Below are 23,715 nucleotides of genomic sequence, written 5' to 3' on the forward strand. Positions count from 1 at the left end.
TACAAACATACCGGCAAACGCAAATGCGTGCCGAGTTTTTTGTTAGACTTTTTTTCTCCACATCTATTTTTGTTGTGGTCACCAAAGGCTATCATCATCGTTAAGCTAGTGGCTAGGGTAGCCAGTTACATGCGAAGCTAGCCGCACAATGACGATGGTCTCTATAATAGCCGAGTCGAGCAAAAAGCCAAATATCCTTTGCGTAGGGCATTCGTGGTCAGCTTAGTATGTTTAAGGATATGAGCTCAGTTACAACAATGCTGAATGTCGCGCGCGCCAACTAACAAACTAAAAAACGTTTGCCAATTATCGATTTTCATTTTTATAATTTGAACAAAGAAAAAAAAAAGAAAAACTTATAGTAGTAAACGAGTGACAAAGCCAAAAATAAATTAATCAATGTGGGGTAGCCTTTGGGCAACCATTTCAAATAATAAAGGACACATTGAAGCAGTCCTTTCGAAATTTTGTGTTTACATGAAAAGTGGATTTAATAATCAAGAAGCAAATCTTTATATTTAAGTTTTTTTTTTTTTAATAAAAGAAAAGTAAAATTAATGATTTAGTTGCTCTATGAGTATGCTGGGTTTCGTTTATCTATTTTTAATACTCGGTTGGATTTTGATTGTGTTATTTCTTAAATGCAAAAAGTCCATTAAACCACATTTCGCTTTTAGTGAGAATTATACGGACGCAATTGCAGCTGGTGAGTGAAAGTGTGTGAAAAGTATTTTGTGAATTCCATTCACAAATATATGTAGAAGGTAATCATTCGTCAAATTAAAAAAAAAAAAAAGTAAGGAAGGCTAAGTTCGGGTGTAACCGAACATTACATACTCAGCTAAGAGCTTTGGAGAAAAAATAAAGGAAAATCACCATTTAGAAAAATGATCCTAGGGTAACCCTGGAATGTGTTTGTATGACATGGGCATCAAATGAAAGGAGGTAATGAGTATTTTGAAAAGGAGTAGGCCCTAGTTATATAGGTGGACGCCTTTTCGATATATCGCCATAAAGGTGGACCAGGGGTGACTCTAAAATTTGTTTGTATGATATGGGTATCAAATTAAAGGTATTAATGGGGGTTTTAAAGGGAGTGGCCCTTAGTTATATATACGAAGGCGTTTTCGAGATATCGACCAAAATGTGTACCAGGGTGACCCAAAACATCATCTGTCGGGTTCGCTAATTTATTTGTGTATGTAATACCACGAACAGTATTCCTGCCAAAATTCCAAGGGCTTTTGATTTCGCCTTTCAGAACTTTTTCATTTTTTTCTACTACATGGTCATAGTAGGATTTCGCCCATTTTTATTACCAAGATAAAGTGAGTTCAGATAAGTACTTGAACTAAGTTTTGTAAAGATATATCGATTTTTGTTCAAGTTATCGTATTAACGGCCGAGCGTAACGACAGACGGTCGAATGTGTACAAAAACTGGGCGTGGCTGCAACCGATTTCGCCCAATTTCACAGAAAACAGTTATCGTCAGAGAATCTATGCCCCTACCAAATTTCACAATTTGGTAACGTGGTAACAATGGTAAATTTTTGTGCGACTTATGGCATTAAAGTATTCTAGGCAAATTAAATGGAAAAGGGCGGAGCCACGCCCATTTTGAAATTTTCTTTAATTTTGGTATTTTGTTGCACCATATCATTACTGGAGTTGATTGTTGACATAATTAACTTATATACTGTAAAGATACTCATTTTTTTGTTAAAATCTGACTTTAAAATTTTTTTTAAAAAAGTGTGCGTGTTAGTCATCCGATTTTGCTAATTTTTATTTAGCACACATGCAGAAACAGGAGTAACGTTCCTACTAAATTTCATCAAGATATCTTCAACGACTGCTAAATTACAGCTTGCAAAACTTTTAAATTACCTTCTATTTTAAAAGTGGGCGGTGCCACGCCCATTGTCCAAAAGTTTACTAATTTTCTATTCTGCGTCATAAGGTCAACCCACCTGCCATTTTTTATCGCTTTTCCGTCTTTGGTAATGAATTATCGCACTTTTTCGGTTTTTCGGAACTTTCTATATCGAAAAAGTGGCCGTGGTTATAGTCCGATTTCTTTCATTTTAAATAGCGATCTGAGATGAGTGCCCAGGAACCTGCATACAAAATTTCATCAAGATACCTAAAAATTTACTCAAGTTATCATGTTAACGGACAGACGGACTGACGGACGGACAGACATGGCTAAATGATTTTTTTTGGCCCAGATCATTTTGATATACATATACACTTAAACGAACATAATCGACATTGATTTAAAATCAACCAACTTATTGCATGCGTGAATAGCTGTATTTCGTTGCAAACTAGTACAATTAAAACACTAGCTAGCTTACCGAATTGCATGGAAAGCAACAATAAAAAGTAATCGAGTTGAGTTGGCTACCGGAACCGCTTAGGTAATTGTCGACCTGATTGATAGTGTTGTATAATGTTGCATATTCAAAAATAGGGCACTATTGTGAACGAGCGAATGAAATGAACATACGAATGTGCAGATAAACAAAAATAACAAAATAACAGCGTGGCGGCAGGGTGACATACATACAAACAAACACACGCATTTCATGTATTTTGTTTTTGTAATTCTCTGGTTGAGTGTCAAAAACATACTGCGCTAGAAGTAGAAATGTCAAAGCAGCGAAAAAAAGTAACAATTAGCTGATAAACCTCGACCATCTGTATGGTTTTGGCATAATGAAACTGTTTAGCTAATTGAAGGGTTTGTTCAAGCTCGCTTGAAAAAAAATACACCTAATATAATCAATTCAGGCGTTTGCTCGTTTGCCTCAACGGTGATTACATTCATCGGAATGAAAAGGCAAATATGAAAACTCCATGCGTCTGAATATTTGCATGATTCTTCTGCCCTTACGTCACGGCGACAAGCTACATATAAATATACATATAAACATAGATATAAACATTGCTTACGATTGTGTTTGTTTGCCGAACTAAAGCCGGAGTCATTCATTGGTGCCGTATGTCGTATCGCTGTATCCGTATCCCTAACGTAATCAGCTGTTTATCGTTACGACAGTAAACCAAACCCCAATTGGTTGGCTACGATACGGTTACTACCTTAGCGGCACCAATAATCGATTGCATTGATTCTCATAAGGTTGGTCGAATCAGCTGTTATAAGGTTACCGATACGGTTACCGATAAAGCACCAATGTCTCCAGCTTAAACGATACTAATTCTCGTGCTTTGATTTTATTCTCCGCTTGCCTTCGTTTGATCAATACAATCGTACGCAAAACCTGTTCGGTCATTCGATCATGCTAACAGAGTCTTGTAAAGACAGATGCTGAGTATATTCAATTACGAGTTTATTCAATTATGAGTTTATTCGCATGATTGAATGTGAATGCAAGTTTTATTAGTGTTTGATTAATTCAAGAAAATTGTGATTTTTGCAGTTCTCTGAGAGGTTTACGCCGGTCACTTAATCGGCGGCGGCGGCTTAGACTCTCTTGACGGCGGCGTCAATGGTATTTTTGACGATCTGGAAAAATATCATTAACTTGCGGATGAGTATCTGGGAGTCTTGTTGTTTTTTATATGTATTTAAGGAATTCGACGTTTCGGCCATTTCGGAGAGATACGCGGTTTTTACCTCAAAATCTCGTAGATCGTTCAAAAAATTTCAGGAGTAGCTCCTTGCGGAGAGAGGGAGAAATACTTAAGGCCGCGGCACAAGGACATTTTTCATATAGATGCGTTTAACACAAGCTTATGCATTCCAATAACATCGCCACAATCAACCAAGATGTTGTGTTTGTAAATATGAAGGAACTTCAGACTTGGCAATTTAAGTTTATTTCGCCTTGCCCATTCACATACGAAATTTCGCGAGGCACTGGTATAAACATTCTCCCTATACAACAAAAATACTTGCTAACATATTTTGTGTCGTATTCATTTCTTATATTGCAGTTTTTACTTGCGAAAGGTTTTATAAAATTTACCAACGAGTGGGAAAAATAATTTCACTTGCAAAGTGTGCCAACACCCTTAGCCAAAGCAAATGCAAAATTCTTCTTCCTATGCTTTGCTTATAACAAAATTTGGGAGTTGGCTACTTTTCAATATCAGATGACGCCAGTGCCGGTCATTCTATCCATAAAAATACGTGCAATCTACTCATAATGCATAAGCTTGTGTTAAACTCATCTATGTGAAAAACTGCTTATATGTCGGGGCTTTTAAAATGGTCACACTTTTGTAGCGTAGTTTCGCCGAAGCAGATGTTCTGGGCTAACTCTAATACCCGTCGTCGTCACGGTTTCTTTAAATCATTTGTGGGTACATTCTGGTCACGCACAAAGGCGACTTACGGTTATCATCAATTATCTACTAATAGTTATGACTTTCGTGGCACAGTTTTAACGATTAGCATCAATGCTGGCTTATTGTTGATCGCGACAAAGGGCGCCTTCAGTTTTTTCGGCTGTTTTTAAGAGCTACAACTCCCGACGTGCGAACAGTAGCAATCCCGACCACCAGTCGCTACCACGCATCCTAGTCCTTATACCATATGCCAGCACAGAAGCCATAGGACTGCGACTTCGAACTCATAACTTCGTCGACGTCACTTTCCTAAAAGCTCTAGGTGTAGCTCCGAAGACTTTCTGACGGCTGTTTTTGTAGCGCTATGCTTTCGGCGGCCACCGTGGTGTGATGGTAGCGTGCTCCGCCTATCACACCGTATGCCCTGGGTTCAACTCCCGGGCAAAGCAACATCAAAATTTTAGAAATAAGATTTTTCAATTAGAAGAAAATTTTTCTAAGCGGGGTCGCCCCTCGGCAGTGTCTGGCAAGCGCTCCGATTGTATTTCTGCCATGAAAAGCTCTCAGTGAAAACTCATCTGCCTTGCAGATGCCGTTCGGAGTCGGCATAAAACATGTAGGTCCCGTCCGGCCAATTTGTAGGGAAAAATCAAGAGGAGCACGACGCAAATTGGAAGAGAAGCTCGGCCTTAGATCTCTTCGGAGGTTATCGCGCCTTACATTTATTTATTTATTTATGCTTCCGAGTTACACCAAAAAGAAACACCTTGAAACGTTAGGGAGTAACTATTCGGTCAAGGATGACGCCATCGAAATCATAAGCAGTCGAAGTGGATATCATTACGTAGCTCATGGGTGAAAATCGTATAATCCTTGGCGCATCTATATAATTTAAAATTTACAAGGACTGTGGATAAAAGTTTAAAAATGTAGACCAAAATTTGCAGACGTTTGTGTTCGATACATTTACTTCAATAGTCTTCGTTTCCGGCCGTATGGTATAAGAGCTCATTATGGATGCCCGCCTTCAGTTTTCAGACCAGTTCGACTAACCCCTACGTTAGGGTAGTAGAACATCCGGTAATTTGTTGGCCTCTCTTGAGAAAGCTTTTGCTTCACCACGTAGGTCATATTTAAACATGGTTGATAGGCTATATCCAATGTGATTCACTCCAAGGACTAGTTAGGGAAAGGGCAGCCAACTTTAGGAAATGTCAAACCGGGAGAACTGGGTGCTGAATTTTGCAGTGTGAAAATCAAAATTAAGATTTCTGACGCTATTTTATAGTTAAGCAAATAAAGTGATTTTTCAAACCCTTCTCATACGCGTTGAAGAGATGTACATATATACAACTTAAGTATGAGCTGAGAATCATTTCAAAGGAGAATTTAAACCACTGGAGCCTGCTATAGGATTTTGCATCACTGATTTCTCTTGTTCTCTAAGCCAATCGGGATATAAAATTCGGAACCTTTTTCGGGTAACTTGCTTTTTAACAACTTGAGAACAATTTGAAAATATGTTCGACTTGGGACATTTTATTCAAATTCATTGTTCTTTATTAATTTTTTGAAAAAATTCAGCCCTATTCTTGAATCCATCGTATACTCGATTTTCGTAAGTTCTACGAAAGTACGTTTACTGAATCCATCGTAAGTTCGAAATTCGTAGAAAGCCTTCACTGAACACACTCGAACTGTCAAATCGTAGAGTTTCGTACAAATTTTCTACGACGCGTATCAGTTTGCGGGAAAAAGTAAAATCATTAAAAATTCAGAATAAAAAGGGATATTAAACAAATAAAATATAAGTATATTATTAAAAGTGATATGTATACTAATTTAATTACAATCTATTGTTATAATAGGTCAAAAATTGTCACAACTCGCCAACAATGTTCCCGCTTACTTGACCTATTGCAGCAGCACCCTGAAATGGTGCTAGGCTTTACAAAGTGCCCAAAGAAGGAGTTTAACAAATTTTGGGAAAACATTGCAAATAGTATTGCGTCACCAACAAAAGATGCAACTATCTGGAAAAAAGTAATGGTTTTGTAATATGTATGCATGTATGCATATAGGCAACAGAGCTTCACAGATTTGGAAGAAAGCTTAAAAGAATTAAATTAAAATTAAATTACTAAAATATTTATTTAAATTTTTAAGGGTCTTATAATAATGACAATTATTACAAAAACTATAAAACATGATTACACCCTGAAACCTATATTTTTCGTAGAAATCCCTTTTAACGCTACGTTTCTCTTCGTTGGTCAGATCTAAGTGTATCAGTTGTGGACATAGCCGCGAACGGTGTACTTCCTTCATTTATAACACCGAGCACGTAGGTAAACGCAGCCTTGTTTAGGTGTAAAGTTTTTATAAAACACAATTTTTTAAAATCTTTATAAGTTCATTAAAACACGGATCCTTTCACATACATAGCCTCTTCTAATTTCAAGACGCCTCGCAATTTTTAAATCACGCCTTTCTTGCTCATTATACTCAGTTGAGCAGAGCTCACAGAGTATATTAAGTTTGATTGGATAACGGATGGGTGTACATATATAAAGGAATCGAGATAGATATAGACTTCCATATATCAAAGTAATCAGGATCGAAAAAAAATTTGATTGAGCCATGTCCGTCCGTCCGTCCGTCCGTCCGTTAACACGATAACTTGAGTAAATTTTGAGGTATCTTGATGAAGTTTGGTATGTAGGTTCCTGGGCACTCATCTCAGATCGCTATTTAAAATGAACGATATCGGACTATAACCACGCCCACTTTTTCGATATCGAAAATTTCGAAAAACGGAAAAATTGCGATAATTCATTACAAAAGAGAGATAAAGCGACGAAACTTGGTAGATAAGTTGAACTTATGACGCAGGATAGAAAATTAGTAAAATTTTGGACAATGGGCGTGGCACCGCCCACTTTTAAAAGAAGGTAATTTAAAACTTTTGCAAGCTGTAATTTGGCAGTCGTTGAAGATATCATGATGAAATTTGGCAGGAACATTACACCTATTACTATATGTACGCTTAATAAAAATTAGCAAAATCGGAGAAGGACCACGCCCACTTAAAAAAAAATATTTTTTTAAAGTAAAATTTTAACAAAAAATTTAATATCTTTACAGTATATAAGTAAATTATGTCAACATTCAACTCCAGTAATGATATAGTGCAACAAAATACAAAAATAAAAGAAAATTTCAAAATGGGCGTGGCTCCGCCCTTTTTCATTTAATTTGTCTAGGATACTTTTAATGCCATAAGTCGAACAAAAATTAACCAATCCTTTTGAAATTTGGTAGTGGCATAGATTTTATGACGTTAACCCTTTTCTGTGAAAATGGGTGAAATCGGTTGATGCCACGCCCAGTTTTTATACACAGTTGTCCGTCTGTCCTTCCGCATGGCCGTTAACACGATAACTTGAGCAAAAATCGACATATCTTTAATGAACTTAGTTCACGTGCTTACTTGAACTCACTTTATCTTGGTATGAAAAATTAACGAAATCCGACTATGACCACGCCCACTTTTTCGATATCGAAAATTACGAAAAATGAAAAAAATGCCATAATTCTATACCAAATACGTAAAAAGGGATGAAACATGGTAAGGTAATTGATAAGGTACATGATAAGGTATTAAGTAGAAGAAAATGAAAAAGTTCTGCAGGGCGAAATAAAAAACCCTTAAAATCTTGTCAGGTATTACATATATAAATAAATTAGCGGTATCAAACAGATGAAGTTCTGGGTCACCCTGGTCCACATTTTTGTCGATATCTCGAAAACGCCTTCGTATATATAACTAAGGGCCACTCCCTTTAAAACTCTCATTAATACCTTTAATTTGATACCCATATCGTACAAACTCATTCTAGAGTCACCCCTGGTCCACCTTTATGGCGATATCTCGAAAAGGCGTCCACCTATAGAACTAAGGCCTCCCTTTCAAAATACTCATTAACTCCTTTTGTTTGATACCCATAATGCACAAACGAATTCTAGAGTCACCCCTGGCCCACCTTTATGGCGATATCTCGAAACGGCGTCCACCTATGGAACTGAGGATTACTCCCTTTTAAAATACTCATTAACACCTTTCTTTTGATACCCATATTGCACAAACGAATTCTAAAGTCACCCCTGGCCCACCTTTATGACGATATCTCGAAACGGCGTCCACCTATGGAACTAAGGATTACTCCCTTTTAAAATACTCATTAACACCTTTCTTTTGATACCCATATTGTACAAACAAATGCTAGAGTCACCCCTGGTCCACCTTTATGGCGATATTTCGAAAATGCGACCACCTATACAACAACCACCACTCCCTTTTAAAACCCTCATTAATATCTTTATTTTGATACCCATATCGTACAAACACATTCTAGAGTCACCCCTGGTCCACCTTTATGGCGATATTTCGAAACGGCGTCCACCTATGGGACTAAGGCCCACTCCCTTTTAAAATACTCATTAACACCTTTCGTTTGATGCCCATATTGTACAAACAAATTCTAGGGTCACCCCTGGCCCACCTTTATGGCGATATCTCGAAACGGCTCCCACTTATGGGACTAAGGCCCACTCCCTTTTAAAATACTCATTAACACCTTTCGTTTGATGCCCATATTGAACAAACGAATTCTAGGGTCACCCCTGGTCCAACTTTATGGCGATATCTCGAAAAGGCGACCACCTATAAAACGAGGGCCCACTCCCTTTTAAAAATACTCATTAACACCTTTCGTTTGATACCCATATTGTACAAACAAATTCTAGGGTCACCCCTGGCCCACCTTTATGGAGATATCTCGAAACGGCATCCACCTATGGAACTAAGGATTACTCCCTTTTAAAATACTCATTAACACCTTTCATTTGATACCCATATCGTACAAACAAATTCTAGAGTCAACCCTGATCCACCTTTATGGCGATATCCCTAAATGGCGTCCACCTATAGAACTATGGCCCACTCCCTCATAAAATACTCTTTAATGCCTTTCATTTGATACACATGTCATACAAACACATTCCAGGGTTTCCCTCGGTTCATTTTCCTACATGGTTATTTTCCATTATGTTGTCACCATAGCTCTCAACTGAGTATGTAATGTTCGGGTACACCAAAACTTAACCTTCCTTACTTGTTTTCTTCTAACAAAGCTGCAAATGATATGGAATCCATTTTAAGCACTAAACTTTTATTTTAAATGATATAATGCAATTTTAAACTAAAATTTAAGTTGAAATTTTTTATTTACAATCGCTCAGCTGACTTCGAATAACCAAAATTTGACATTTTATATTGGCAGCACTTTTTTCTGTTTCACATGAGTTCAGTGATAGCAAATTCTTCGTATTCGTAGCGGAGGGTTGTATTCGTAGATTTTCTACGATGGATTCAAGAATAGGGCTGATTATCCGAAGTGAGCTTTTAAATTTATTATATAACTTTTCTTTAAGTGTTTTGTTTTAATAACGTGAATTCGGTGATACGAAATCCGTGTTAAACTGGCATTGAAATCGCCCGTTTTCTCAAATAACTTTTGAATAGTTAGAAAGTGTTAAATTTCGAAATTGGATTTTTATACTCAGTTGAGGGCTCACAGAGTATATTAACTTTGATTGGATAACGGTTGGTTGTACAGGTATAAAGGAATCGAGATAGATATAGACTTCCATATATCAAAATCATCAGTATCGAAAAAAAATTCGATTGGGCCATGTCCGTCCGTCTGTCCGTTAACACGATAACTTGAGTAAATTTTGAGGTATCTTGGTGAAATTTGGTACGTAGGTTCCTGGGCACTCATCTCAGATCGCTATTTAAAATGAACGATATCGGACAATAACCACGCCCACTTTTTCGATATCGAAAATTTCGAAAAATCGAAAAAGTGCGATAATTCCTTACCAAATACGGATAAAGCGATGAAACTTGGTAAGTGAGTTGAACTTATGACGCAGAATAGAAAACTAGTAAAATTTTGGACAACGGGCGTGGCACCGCCCACTTTTAAAAGAAGGTAATTTAGAAGTTTTGCAAGCTGTAATTTGGCAGTCGTTGAAGATATCATGATGAAATTTGGCAGGAACGTTACTCTTGTTACTATATGTCTGCTTAATAAAAATTAGCAAAATCGGAGATCGACCACACCCACTTTTTAAAAAAATATTTTTTAAATTCAAATTTTAAAAGAAAAGTTAATATCTTTACAGTATATAAGTAAATTATGTCAACATTCAATTCCAGTAATGATATGGTGCAACAAAATACAAAAATAAAAGAAAATTTCAAAATGGGCGTGGCTCCGCCCTTTTTCATTTAATTTGTCTAGGATACTTTTAATGCCATAAGTCGAACAAAAATTTACCAATCCTTGTGAAATTTGGTAGAGGCTTAGATTCTAGGATGATAACTGTTTTCTGTGAAAAAGGGCGAAATCGGTTGAAGCCACGCCCAGTTTTTATACACAGTCGACCGTCTGTCCTTCTGCTCGGCCGTTAAAACGATAACTTGAGCAAAAATCGATATATATTTACTCATAGCGGAACGATACAAGGTGGCAGCTTGGTGACATACCTACAAACATAAATAAAAATTTCATGTACTTTGTTTTTGTAAATTCGATGGACAAATGTCAAAATCGTACTGCGCCGTATTTTGATGTATCAAATCAAATAAAAAAAGCTTAAAATCAGCTGTCCCATGCTGCCAGCTTGTATCGTTGCGCCATGTATTTACTAAACTCAGTTGACGTACTTATCTGAACTCACTTTGTATTGGTGTAAAAAATGGCCGAAATCCGACTATGACCACGCCAACTTATTCGATATAGAAAATTACGAAAAATGAAAAAAAATGCCATAATTATATACCAAATACGAAAAAGGGATGAAACATGGTAATTGTATTGGTCCATTGACGCAAAATACAACTTTAGAAAAAAAGTTTGTAAAATGGGTGTGACACCTACCATATTAAGTAGAAGAAAATGAAAAAGTTTTGCAGGGCGAAATCAAAAGCCCTTGGAATCTTGGAAGGAATACTGTTCGTGGTATTACATATATAAATAAATTAGCGGTACCCGACAGATGATGTTCTGGATCACCCTGGTCCACATTTTGGTCGATATCTCGAAAACGCCTTCACATATACAACTAAGGGCCACTCCCTTTTAAAACCCTCATTAATACCTTTAATTTGATACCCATATCGTACAAACACATTCTAGAGTCACCCCTGGTCCACGTTTATGGCGATATCTCGAAAAGGCGTCCACATATAGAACTAAGGCCCACTCCTTTTTAAAATACTCATTAACACCTTTCATTTGATACCCATATCGTACAAACAAATTCTAGAGTCACCCCTGGTCCACCTTTATGGCGATATTTCGAAAAGGCGTCCACCTATAGAACTAAGGCGCACGCCCTTTTAAAATACTCATTAACACCTTTCATTTGATACCCATATCGTACAAAAAAATTCTAGTCACCCCTGGACCACCTTTATGGCGATATTTCGAAAAGGCGTCCACCTATAGAACTAAGGCTCACTCCCTTTCAAAATACTAATTAACACCTTTCATTTGATACCCATATCGTACAAAAAAATTCTAGAGTCACCCCTGGACCACCTTTATGGCGATATCTCGAAAAGGCGTCCACCTATAAAACTAAGGGCCACACCCTTTTAAAATACACATTAACACCTTTCATTTGATACCCATATTATAAAAACGCATTCTAGAGTCACCCCTGGTCCACTTTTATAACGATATTCCGAAAAGGCGTCCACCTATAAAACTAAGGGCCACACCCTTTTAAAATACACATTAACACCTTTCATTTGATACCCATATCGTACAAACAAATTCTAGAGTCACCCCTGGTCCACCTTTATGGCGATATCTCGAAAAGGCGTCCATCTATAGAACTAAGGCCCACGCCCTAGAGTCACCCCTGGTCCACCTTTATGGCGATATTTCGAAAAGGCGTCCACCTATAGAACTAAGGCCCACTCCCTTTCAAAATACTAATTAACACCTTTCATTTGATACCCATATCGTACAAAAAAATTCTAGAGTCACCCCTGGACCACCTTTATGGCGATATCTCGAAAAGGCGTCCACCTATAAAACTAAGGGCCACACCCTTTTAAAATACACATTAACACCTTTCATTTGATACCCATATTATAAAAACGCATTCTAGAGTCACCCCTGGTCCACTTTTATAACGATATTCCGAAAAGGCGTCCACCTATAAAACTAAGGGCCACACCCTTTTAAAATACACATTAACACCTTTCATTTGATACCCATATCGTACAAACAAATTCTAGAGTCACCCCTGGTCCACCTTTATGGCGATATCTCGAAAAGGCGTCCATCTATAGAACTAAGGCCCACGCCCTTTTAAAATACTCATTAACACCTTTCATTTGATACCCATATCGTACAAACAAATTATAGAGTCACCCCTGGTCCACCTTTATGGCGATATCTCGAAAAGGCGTCCACCTATAGAACTAAGGCCCACGCCCTTTTAAAATACTCATTAACACCTTTCATTTGATACCCATATTATACAAACGCATTCTAGAGTCACCCCTGGTCCACTTTTATAACGATATTCCGAAAAGGCGTCCACCTATAGAACTAAGGCCCACTCCCTTTTAAAACACTTATTAACACCTTTCGTTTGATACCCATATTGTACAAACGCATTCTAGAGTCAACACTGGTCCACTTTTATAACGATATTCCGAAAAGGCGTCCACCTTTTAAAATACTCATTAACACCTTTCATTTGATACCCATATAGTACAAACAAATTCTAGACTCACCCCTGGTCCACGTTTATGGTGATATCTCGAAAAGGCGTCCACATATAGAACTAAGGCCCACTCCTTTTTAAAATACTCATTAACACCTTTCATTTGATACCCATATCGTACAAACAAATTCTAGAGTCACCCCTGGTCCACCTTTATGGCGATATTTCGAAAAGGCGTCCACCTATAGAACTAAGGCCCACTCCCTTTCAAAATACTAATTAACACCTTTCATTTGATACCCATATCGTACAAAAAAATCTAGAGTCACCCCTGGACCACCTTTATGGCGATATCTCGAAAAGGCGTCCACCTATAGAACTAAGGCCCACGCCCTTTTAAAATACTCATTAACACCTTTCATTTGATACCCATATCGTACAAACGCATTCTAGAGTCACCCCTGGTCCACCTTTATGGCGATATTTCGAAAAGGCGTCCACCTTAAGAACTAAGGCCCACGCCCTTTTAAAATACTCATTAACACCTTTCATTTGATACCCATATTATACAAACGCATTCTAGTCACCCCTGGTACACCTTTATGGCGATATTTCGAAAAGGCGTCCACCTATAGAACTAAGGACCACGCCCTTTTAAAATACTCATTAACACCTTTCATTTGATACCCATATCGTACAAACAAATTCTAGAGTCACCCCTGGTCCACCTTTATGGCGATATCTCGAAAAGGCGTCCACCTATAGAACTAAGGCCCACGCCCTTTTAAAATACACATTAACACCTTTCATTTGATACCCATATCGTACAAACAAATTCTAGAGTCACCCCTGGTCCACCTTTATGGCGATATCTCGAAAAGGCGTCCACCTATAGAACTAAGGCCCACGCCCTTTTAAAATACTCATTAACACCTTTCATTTGATACCCATATCGTACAAACAAATTCTAGAGTCACCCCTGGTCCACCTTTATGGCGATATCTCGAAAAGGCGTCCACCTATAAAACTAAGGCCCACACCCTTTTAAAATACACATTAACACCTTTCATTTGATACCCATATCGTACAAACAAATTCTAGAGTCACCCCTGGTCCACCTTTATGGCGATATCTCGAAAAGGCGTCCATCTATAGAACTAAGGCCCACGCCCTTTTAAAATACTCATTAACACCTTTCATTTGATACCCATATCGTACAAACAAATTCTAGAGTCACCCCTGGTCCACCTTTATGGCGATATCTCGAAAAGGCGTCCACCTATAGAACTAAGGCCCAGTCCCTTTCAAAATACTCATTAACACCTTTCATTTGATACCCATATAGTACAAACAAATTCTAGTCACCCCTGGTACACCTTTATGGCGATATTTCGAAAAGGCGTCCACCTATAGAACTAAGGACCACGCCCTTTTAAAATACTCATTAACACCTTTCATTTGATACCCATATAGTACAAACAAATTCTAGTCACCCCTCGTCCACTTTTATAACGATATTCCGAAAAGGCGTCCACCTATAGAACTAAGGACCACGCCCTTTTAAAATACTCATTAACACCTTTCATTTGATACCCATATAGTACAAACAAATTCTAGTCACCCCTGGTCCACCTTTATGGCGATATCTCGAAAAGGCGTCCACCTATAGAACTAAGGCCCACTCCCTTTTAAAACACTTATTAGCACCTTTCGTTTGATACCCATATTGTACAAACGTATTCTAGGGTCACCCCTCGTCCACTTTTATAACGATATTCCGAAAAGGCGTCCACCTATAGAACTAAGGCCCACTCCGTTTTAAAACACTTATTAGCACCTTTCGTTTGATACCCATATTGTACAAACGCATTCTAAAGTCAACCCTGGTCCACTTTTATAACGATATTTCGAAAAGGCGTCCACCTATAGAACTAAGGCCCACTCCCTTTCATTTGATACCCATATAGTACAAACAAATTCTAGAGTCACCCCTGGTCCACCTTTATGGCGATATCTCGAAAAGGCGTCCACATATAGAACTAAGGTCCACGCCCTCTTAAAATACTCATTAACACCTTTCATTTGATACCCATATCGTACAAAATAAATTCTAGAGTCACCCCTGATCCATCTTTATGGCGATATCTCGAAACGGCGTCCATCTATAGAAGTTAGGCCCACGCCCTTTTAAAATACTCATTAATACCTTTCATTTGATACCCATATCGTACAAAATAAATTCTAGAGTCACCCCTGGTCCACCTTTATGGCGATATCTCGAAAAGGCGTCCACCTATAGAACTTAGGCTCACTCCCTTTTAAAATTATCATTAACACATTTCATTTGATACCCATATCGTACAAACAAATTCTAGAGTCAGGCCTGGTCCACCTTTATGGCGATATCCCTGAATGGCGTCCATCTATAGAACTATGGTCCACTTCCTCTTAAAATACTCTTTAATACCTTCCATTTGATACTCATGTCATACAAACACATTCCAGGGTTACCCTAGGTTCTTTTTACGACATGGTGATTTTCCCTTACTTTGTCTCCACAGCTCTCAACTGAGTATGTAATGTTCGGTTACACCCGAACTTAGCCTTCCTTACTTGTTATAACTGGCAGTGATGCGCATCCCTTGATTTCCCTTTCGACCATATCGGACCAATTTTCAAGATGAACAATAAATGGCCTAGACAGTCTTAAAATAGTAGAAAATATATAACGCGCCGAACGCCGCCGTCGCCGCGCCGATATTTTTGACATTCGACGGCGACGTGTGAGAAACGTCGCAAATCGGCTGTGGCGGTGTTTATCGGCGGCGTATATCTCTAGTACATACCTATAAATGCCCTCCCGAAGTTACATAACGCTGGCGAATGCTGCCTTTTTTCACCATTCGATCGAATTCAACATGTATATATATGGGACGCCTAGTGTGATGTGGGGAAAGTCCCACTCAAAGCAAATATGCTCCTACAGTTCACAGCGAACAACCATAAGAGCTGAATTTTCAACCAGCTAATTTTGTGTAACATCTTAAAATTTCACTCTCATCAATTTTTCATAACGCTCCTAAAGAAGTATAACATCAAAAGGAATGTAGTCTTTCCACATAACGTTCCGATTAACGAAGATATAGCACGAACATTTTGTTAAAATTTTATCGGGAATGGAATGCTTTCGGAACTATGTTGAACCCTTCCTACTGTTAGGATGGCTCACTGATTAATGCCCCGGAATGATAAGAAACGCTTTTGAAAATGCTAAGCGAGCAATAAGTGAGTGGGCTTAATACCAAAGAGTTTCGACTGAAAACTACTTTGACTATTTAGGTTTAGGAATACTAATTTCGATAAAATAGGATACTATGCCAATTTTTTCGGCCGTCGATAACGATATTTTATACTCTATACTTCTATTACAATATATGTAGTATTCGAGTATCAAACCCATGGTATCGGCAGTATGAAACTTACAAAAATACAATTTTTTTAATAAAAGCTATGTGGTTCGTTTGCCCTAGGTAAACTTCCTTTTTTCATTAGCCCACCACCGATTTAAAAAAAAATGCATAATAATTGCTTTGAACTGTGCTGTGATCGTTTGCCCAAAGTTGGCCAAGGATAGATTTGCTAGCCCACCCTTGGAAACAGATTTGCTTAGAAAAATTTTTCAGTTGAAAACAACTGAAATGAAACAAGTAAGGAAGGCTAAGTTCGGGTGTAACCGAACATTACATACTCAGCTGAGAACTTAGCTGCGTTGGTTTCGTAGGGTTTCGTAGATGGTTTATAAGTGGTTTTTAATTCCATATCACATACGTTTGGGAAATATCGACCAAATTGTAAACCAAGGGTGACGTTTTTTGGAACGATTTTCCTTCATCCTCTGTCAAATAAGGGAAAATCACTATGTCGGAAAATGAACCTAGGGTAACCCTAGAATGTGTTTGTATGACATGGGTATCAAGTGAAAGGTATTAAAGCGTATTTTAAAAGGGAGTGGGCCTTAGTTCTATAGGTGGCCGCCTTTTTGAGATATCGGCATAAAGGTGGACCAAGGTTGACTCTAGAGTGGCTCTTAGTTGTATATGTGATGACGTTTTCGAGATATCGACCAAAATGTGGACCAGGGTGACCCAGAACATCATCTGTCGGGTACCGCTAATTTATTTATATTTGTAATACCACGAACAGAATTCCTGCCTTGATTCCAAGGGCCTTTGATTTCGCCCTGCAGAACTTTTTCATTTTCTTTTTCTTAATATGATAGGTGTCACACCCATTTTACAAAGTTTTTTTTGAAGTTATATTTTGCGTCAACAAATCAATCCAATCACATCGTTTCATCCCTTTTTTCGTATTTGGTATAAAATTATGGCATTTTTTTTCAATTTTCGATATCGAAAAAGTGGGCGTGGTCATAGTCGGATTTCATCTATTTTTAATACCAAGATAAAGTGAGTTCAGATTAGTACGTGAACTAAGTTTAGTAAAAATATATCGATTTTTGCTCAAGTTATCGTGTTAACGGCCGAACGGAAGGACAGCCGGTCGACTGTGTATAAAAACTGGGCGTGGCTTCAACCGATTTCGCCCATTTTCACAGAAAAAAGTTATCGTCATAGAAGCTATGCCCTATTTTATATTCTGCGTCATAAGGTCAACCCACCTACCAAGTTTCATCGCTTTAACCGTCTTTGGTAATAAATTATCGCACTTTTTCGGTTTTTCGAAATTTTCGATATCGAAAAAGTGTGCGTGGTTATCGTCCGATTTCGTTCGTTTTATATAGCGATCTGAGATGAGTGTCCAGGAACTTACATACCAAATTTCATTAAGATACCTCAAAATTTACTCAAGTCATCTTGTTTACGGACAGACGGACGGACGGGCAGGGTTAAATGAATTTCTTTTTTCGCCTAGATCATTAATTTGTTATATAGAAGTCTATATCTATCCCGATTAGTTTATCCCGTTACGGGTTACCTTTATGCGAACAAAATTAATATACTCTGTGAGCTCTGCTCAGCTGAGCATAAAAAGCAAAATGATTCATTTGGTCCCATAATTTAATTAACTTTTCTCTTAGTTCTTCATTTCGTTTTATATTTCATTTACTGTAGGGTATTTTCATTTCAATACAACCGATTGGCCCAGGGCAACATTTTAGATTCCGATTAAACTGAAATATATTTTTCCTTGGCCTATTTCATAACTCCTAAACAAAGTGTTTTAGTCCAGAGAATTTGTTTTCCATGAATAGAAACAAAAAAGGGTAGGCTACCCTGGGTTATCCTTGTACAAACGAACCACAGTGTAAAACAATTATTTTGAAGTTTTTCATTTTGGGTGTTTTTCAACTTGAAATTTCTTTTTTTTTTCATTAATATTCTCTCCAAGTATGTGCTATCGAAAAAAGGATGAGCTATCCAGGACTTACCGTGTGGAAATGCATCACATTGAGAAAAAATCATTTTCTTTTTTTTTAGTTTGGGTGTGTTCCAACGTGAAAAGTCTTTTAACTCAATTTTTTTTCAATGGTGAGCTAACGAAAAAAAGGATGTGCTGGGCTAACATTAGGCAAACGAACCAAATAGTTGTTGTTAAAAAAATCGCATATCGACTTGCCAGCATCACACAGCCCCTGGTATCGCGTCTATATAGAGGTATAATTTTCGTAGCTTGGAAATCAGTAGATATTTTTTCATATTATCCTAAAAGCTGGCGGATATAATTCTTTCTGGTGAAAAATCCCACAACTCTCTTTAATCCCATAAGTCTCTTTAGTAGTTCAATGGGTCGACATTTCTTATAGGACCTGTACAATTATTCGATACTTCGACCAATCAGTTGACCGGTAATTCGGCTTGGAAACGTTAGCTAATCTTTTAATGTAATTCGAATAGTCGCCCAGCTTCGGTTAGTCAAACATTTGCTTTGCTAATCGCGTAATGCCGCACATCGAATTTCGGCTTGTCTACGAAAATTTTGGTTCCATATTCATTTAACACAACTCCAAAAGAAACGTAACGTAGATTTTTAGTTATCCCGACTACATGTGTCAAAAAAGAGAGTCGTACCAAATCCAACTAAAAGTGACTAGAGGGTGTCATTGTCTCAAATCTCTACTGGCATGGATTTTTCTTCATATTAGGGAATGGAATAATGCCGAAAAAAGAATTTAATATTAATAGCGGAAGGCGGAATCCTATAATCCTCCTGTTGAGTTAAAATATCCGAGAAACTCTCCTTGTAGCTCATCAGCCAACTCCTTTCTTTGTAAGTGGCGAGGCCTATGTACCCACATCAAACCAATGCCTTGTCGAGGTACACATGTCCCACTTTCTACAACGCTATATCAGGCCTTCGACTAATCAATTATTACTTACCGAATACCGCTAGTCAAATACTATCATATTCGAATAATACGATTAACCAATTAGTTCGAACACTTATTTCTTACTAAAGTATTTGCTGTACTTACGGTCCTGGGCTGCATAACAGATGGAGTAGACTGATTTTTTTCACGTGATCCTACGTAGTTCCCATTTTATGTCTTGGGAATAAAGATCCATTACAGGTTCCAATTGTAAGCCCACTTTACCAGGTGCTGGAGTCCTAACTTCAATTGTCAATTTTTCAACGATAACGCAGAAGCACGTTTTGTCCTAGAACTATGTAAAGCTCTTACTCATTCCACCTTAGGAGCCGCTGGGCAATTATTTCAGTATACCCTCAATATAAAAATGCATTGTTTGATTCTTTGATAAATGTTGAATTCATGGTAAGGTTATCTTACTGTGACCTATTAATCTATTGTAACCGCCATCTTATCATGGTACCTCATCCAAGCCGAGCAACCTCACGAAGTCCAGGATCTTTAGTCTCTTCTTCGCTGTCGCAGAACCAGAAGAAGCTGCTAGACCACATTTCTGTTATGGAGTGCAGTGATCTGTCAGTATGTCTGTTAAACTTCTTAGACAACTTTTTGGGAGACTAGTTGCAGTACCATCAGATGAAGCGGCTCTGGTAGTGTTCGAGAGAAGTTCTTCGAAAGATTTTTGGACCTCTACGCGTTGGCGATGGCGAGTACCGAAGAATATTTAACGATGAACTGTACGAGCTCTACGCAGACATCAATATAGTCCAGCACTCCGCTGGAAAGACAAGGTGGAAAATGATTTAAACGCCCTTGGTGTGACTAATTGGCGCCGGTTGGCAGAGGACGGCTATAACCGTTTAAATGGTTAAGCGCCAATCAAGTAAGTAAGTAAGTTACAGCTTTAAATAGCCTGGCGTGTTGAAGAGAAAAGTTCCCCGGACGATTTGTGTGCCTGTCCGTCATGCCGACGATGATTTTCTATACTGAGATATGAAGAGCTCTATGAGCTTTACTTATATATCAAGTTAGTGCAACGAGTAAAAGTCCGAAGGTTTCGGTGGCTAGGTCATGTTGTGCGAATACAATCCGGCTAAAACAGCATTTAAATCGACTCCCGTATTTGGAAGCAAAGGAAGGAAGAGCAATCCACTGAGTTTGTAGAGACAGGTGCAGGAAGGCTTGATCTGCCTTGGTGCTCCCAATTGGCGTCATTTATCGCGAAACAGGGCTGATATGACATTTTACAAAACGGCCAATATCGCTTATGCGGCTAAGCGCCATTAATGATAAAAGATGACGATTGTATCGCTTTATGTTATAGCCTTCCTATCAATGCCTTTGCCTGTCACAATCATTCCCCTCTTTGTAATTGAGAGGAGAAGTCTTCTCGATATACCCTGTAGGCAGGGTTTCCCTTTTGAAAGCAGGTGCGGCAGCTGGGGTGAGTATCCATCAGCTGTCTGTTTTTCGAGCAGCTTTCGGAGGTAAAGTTACCTTGTTCTATATGCACATGATTTCCTTACAGAGGTATATGTGTATCATCGCTGCCTGATAGTTCGAGTCGAGTTTAGGGCCTCGTATAGGACGCTCTTGCTAGGTACCTTCGTTATTCGGTCGCTCAAAACGACCTGCGTCGTTACTTGGAGTCCCACTCTCCTTCAACCGCAAATCCAACACAGGTTCTGCATATTCTTTAGTGCTGATGCTTCGGTTTGGGTAAACGTTGTTCCGTCTTCAGCATTAAATTTCGTTCTCAACTAAAAATTGGCTTATAATGATGGAGTATGTTTTCAAATAAACCTAACTAGTACCTAACGTCTTTCAAAGGATACTGTAGTTAGCCTGCGTAGTGTCCTTGCAGCGAATCGCACTTGTTCCGAGCTAGCGCAGAACTATCTCATTAAGAGACGATACTAAGGACCCTTTTAACATTTTGATGGTCTACGAAATGGTAATTACCCTTCTTTGTAGACCTTTAGAGCGCGTTCCTAACTGCTTCAGTCGGAGTTGGTTCTGAAATAATCGCTGCCCTTGGTACAAGTCTTGCTGCCAACTGTCCCGCTGTGTAATAGTTCGGAGATTGTCATTAAGCCTGTAATGCGAAACTGCCGATTTACATGATGTCAATCACAGTAGTCGTTTCACTAACCAGAAAATCCACCACCGGAGGCAGCAACACTTTCCCTAATGAGGAACCATGTGCATGCCCCAAATCTTATTCGAATTATTTACGTTTTCTCATAAATTGTCTCCTTGTTGCAAGGACGATGTAAATTGTTCTTATCTATATTAAAACTAAACGAACATCCTAAAATAACTATCATATAATGTTTCCATAGATCGTCGTCCCCCAATTCACATCATACATTTACCACCAGAAGAAATGGATAATGAAGATCAATTTATAGACTCATATCATGAACGAAGCAATAGCTTACGACGACATTCAAATCGTTCACTTCATTCGGCTTTACCCGAAGAGCGAACCATCGAAACAACATATCCCACAGATGCGGTAGTAAATCCAGCATATTTGCATGATGAAGATTATATCATTAATGGTGAGTGAAAAAGGTGTAACGTCTCAAAGTATGCAGTAAGGAGTAGAAATGCTATGTAACAATTTCAGAGGCATTGCGGGGCAACGTAATGATTCCCCGTAAAGATAAAACATTTTCTAAATTGTATCATGTTTTTTCTTCCTTTTTTATAGCCCCACCACCCTCATATGAAGAAGTTATGCGCCAACCAGAAGTGTATCCAAAGTTACAACATAGCACAAGTAAATTGAGTGATGAAAATATTTAAACGCATCGACATGCTGCACTATGACACTATGTTTTCTTTGTTGTTGCAAAAAAGAAAGGCTGAGAAATTCAATGTCGAATAAAAAATAATTTAAACAATTTTGTTGCAAACCAAAAACGAAGGTTATATGCAAAGGCCATTAGGGTGTGCGCATAAATATTCAACCTTCAACTGTGATTTTGTACGAAAAAGAAAATAAGTGTTAAAAAAACTAAACATAAAAACTTTTACTAAAAATATTTTGTTTTTTTTGTTTTCAAATGAAAATGTAAAAATTAGTTAAATAACTTAGCATAATTCTTTGAATGTGGCCTTAAATAAAATGAACTGAATTCATAAACGATTAATTTTGTGGTCCTATTCTGTAACTCGACTCGAAAATAAATTAGTTCGAATTCAGTTTTGTTTGTATACTTTGTAGGTTTTTCGAATAGTTGAAATAAACGGCATCAATAGCTTGAGATTAATAATCAGGGCTGTCATGGAATCCAATTGTTGTCGGAATCGGATTTAAAAACGACAAAATAATTACTTTGGTGTCATGAAATCCAATGTTATCGGTTTAATGTTCGAATTGGAATTAATGTCGATTTTAGGTGTCACAGAATCCGATAATATCGATTTTGCTTTTTTCCTAGTTGTATTTCTCTTGCAAATGAGTATTTTCTAAAAATGTAAGTAAATAAAGGTTTATTTTATAAAAATAAATGTAAATTTACATATCTTTTCATTTATAATAGGGGAAAACATAAAAATTCAATGCAAAACAGCATTTTGACTGAATTTGTGGAGAAACATCCAGATATTGCGAAGGGCTTCACGAAGCACATCATCTCAAATCGTTGACATCATGCTCCTACCTACACTCATGCTAGAATCCCTGCCAACTGATCTTTGTTGGGATTATTCAGCTAAAAATCGTAACGTAGCTGCTAGTTGCAGCCGTGGCAGAACTTTCGAGCCAGTTAAGCGTCCTTCAATGGTGTCCAATACCATTCGGATAGCCTCTTTGTTTATGCGATAGTATGCAATGTAACTGTAAATGCACTATAAATATTTAGAAACTCACTATAAGAAATATTTTTAATTACGCTGTTTCTGGCAACTTAAATGGATTGCTGCGATCTCGCAAAATTTTCCTTTTGACCCTCTCGCAACTTCTTCTAATAATATAAATGCTACAACTGCTGATGCCATTTTGATATCAATGAATTAGTTTATTTCTGATTAAATGCACAAAACAACTATTTTATAAAATTTTGCCAAAAGAATTAACATAAAAATTGCCGGTGTATCGCAAAACAGCTGATTCGAACATCGCTTTTATTTACTTTCGAAAAGAGCAAAACCAATACGGTTTTATGACACCAATTTAAATCAAATTTGTAA

At 37.8% G+C, this 23,715-nt stretch overlaps 1 protein-coding gene across 1 annotated transcript; it reads left to right on the plus strand.

Moving 5' to 3' along the window:
• The first annotated feature begins 186 nt into the window (after positions 1-186).
• LOC137245114 (uncharacterized) lies at positions 187-22,925 on the plus strand. The gene is made up of 3 exons (XM_067775264.1): positions 187-706; positions 21,858-22,079; positions 22,232-22,925. Exons 1-3 carry the CDS (start codon positions 574-576, stop codon positions 22,324-22,326), a joined length of 450 nt encoding a protein of 149 aa, XP_067631365.1. The 5' UTR covers positions 187-573; the 3' UTR covers positions 22,327-22,925.
• Positions 22,926-23,715: the final 790 nt, after the last annotated feature.

Source organism: Eurosta solidaginis, chromosome 3 (genome assembly GCF_040869045.1).
Source record: "Eurosta solidaginis isolate ZX-2024a chromosome 3, ASM4086904v1, whole genome shotgun sequence".
Taxonomy (NCBI): Eukaryota; Metazoa; Arthropoda; class Insecta; order Diptera; family Tephritidae; genus Eurosta; species Eurosta solidaginis.

Coding starts and splice junctions, on each gene's coding strand:
- LOC137245114 (XM_067775264.1), top strand. CDS start 574: ATGAGTATGCTGGGTTTCGTTTATCTATTTTTAATACTCGGTTGGATT. Junction 707..21,857: donor TACGGACGCAATTGCAGCTG/GTGAGTGAAAGT, acceptor ATGTTTCCATAG/ATCGTCGTCCCCCAATTCAC. Junction 22,080..22,231: donor TGAAGATTATATCATTAATG/GTGAGTGAAAAA, acceptor CCTTTTTTATAG/CCCCACCACCCTCATATGAA.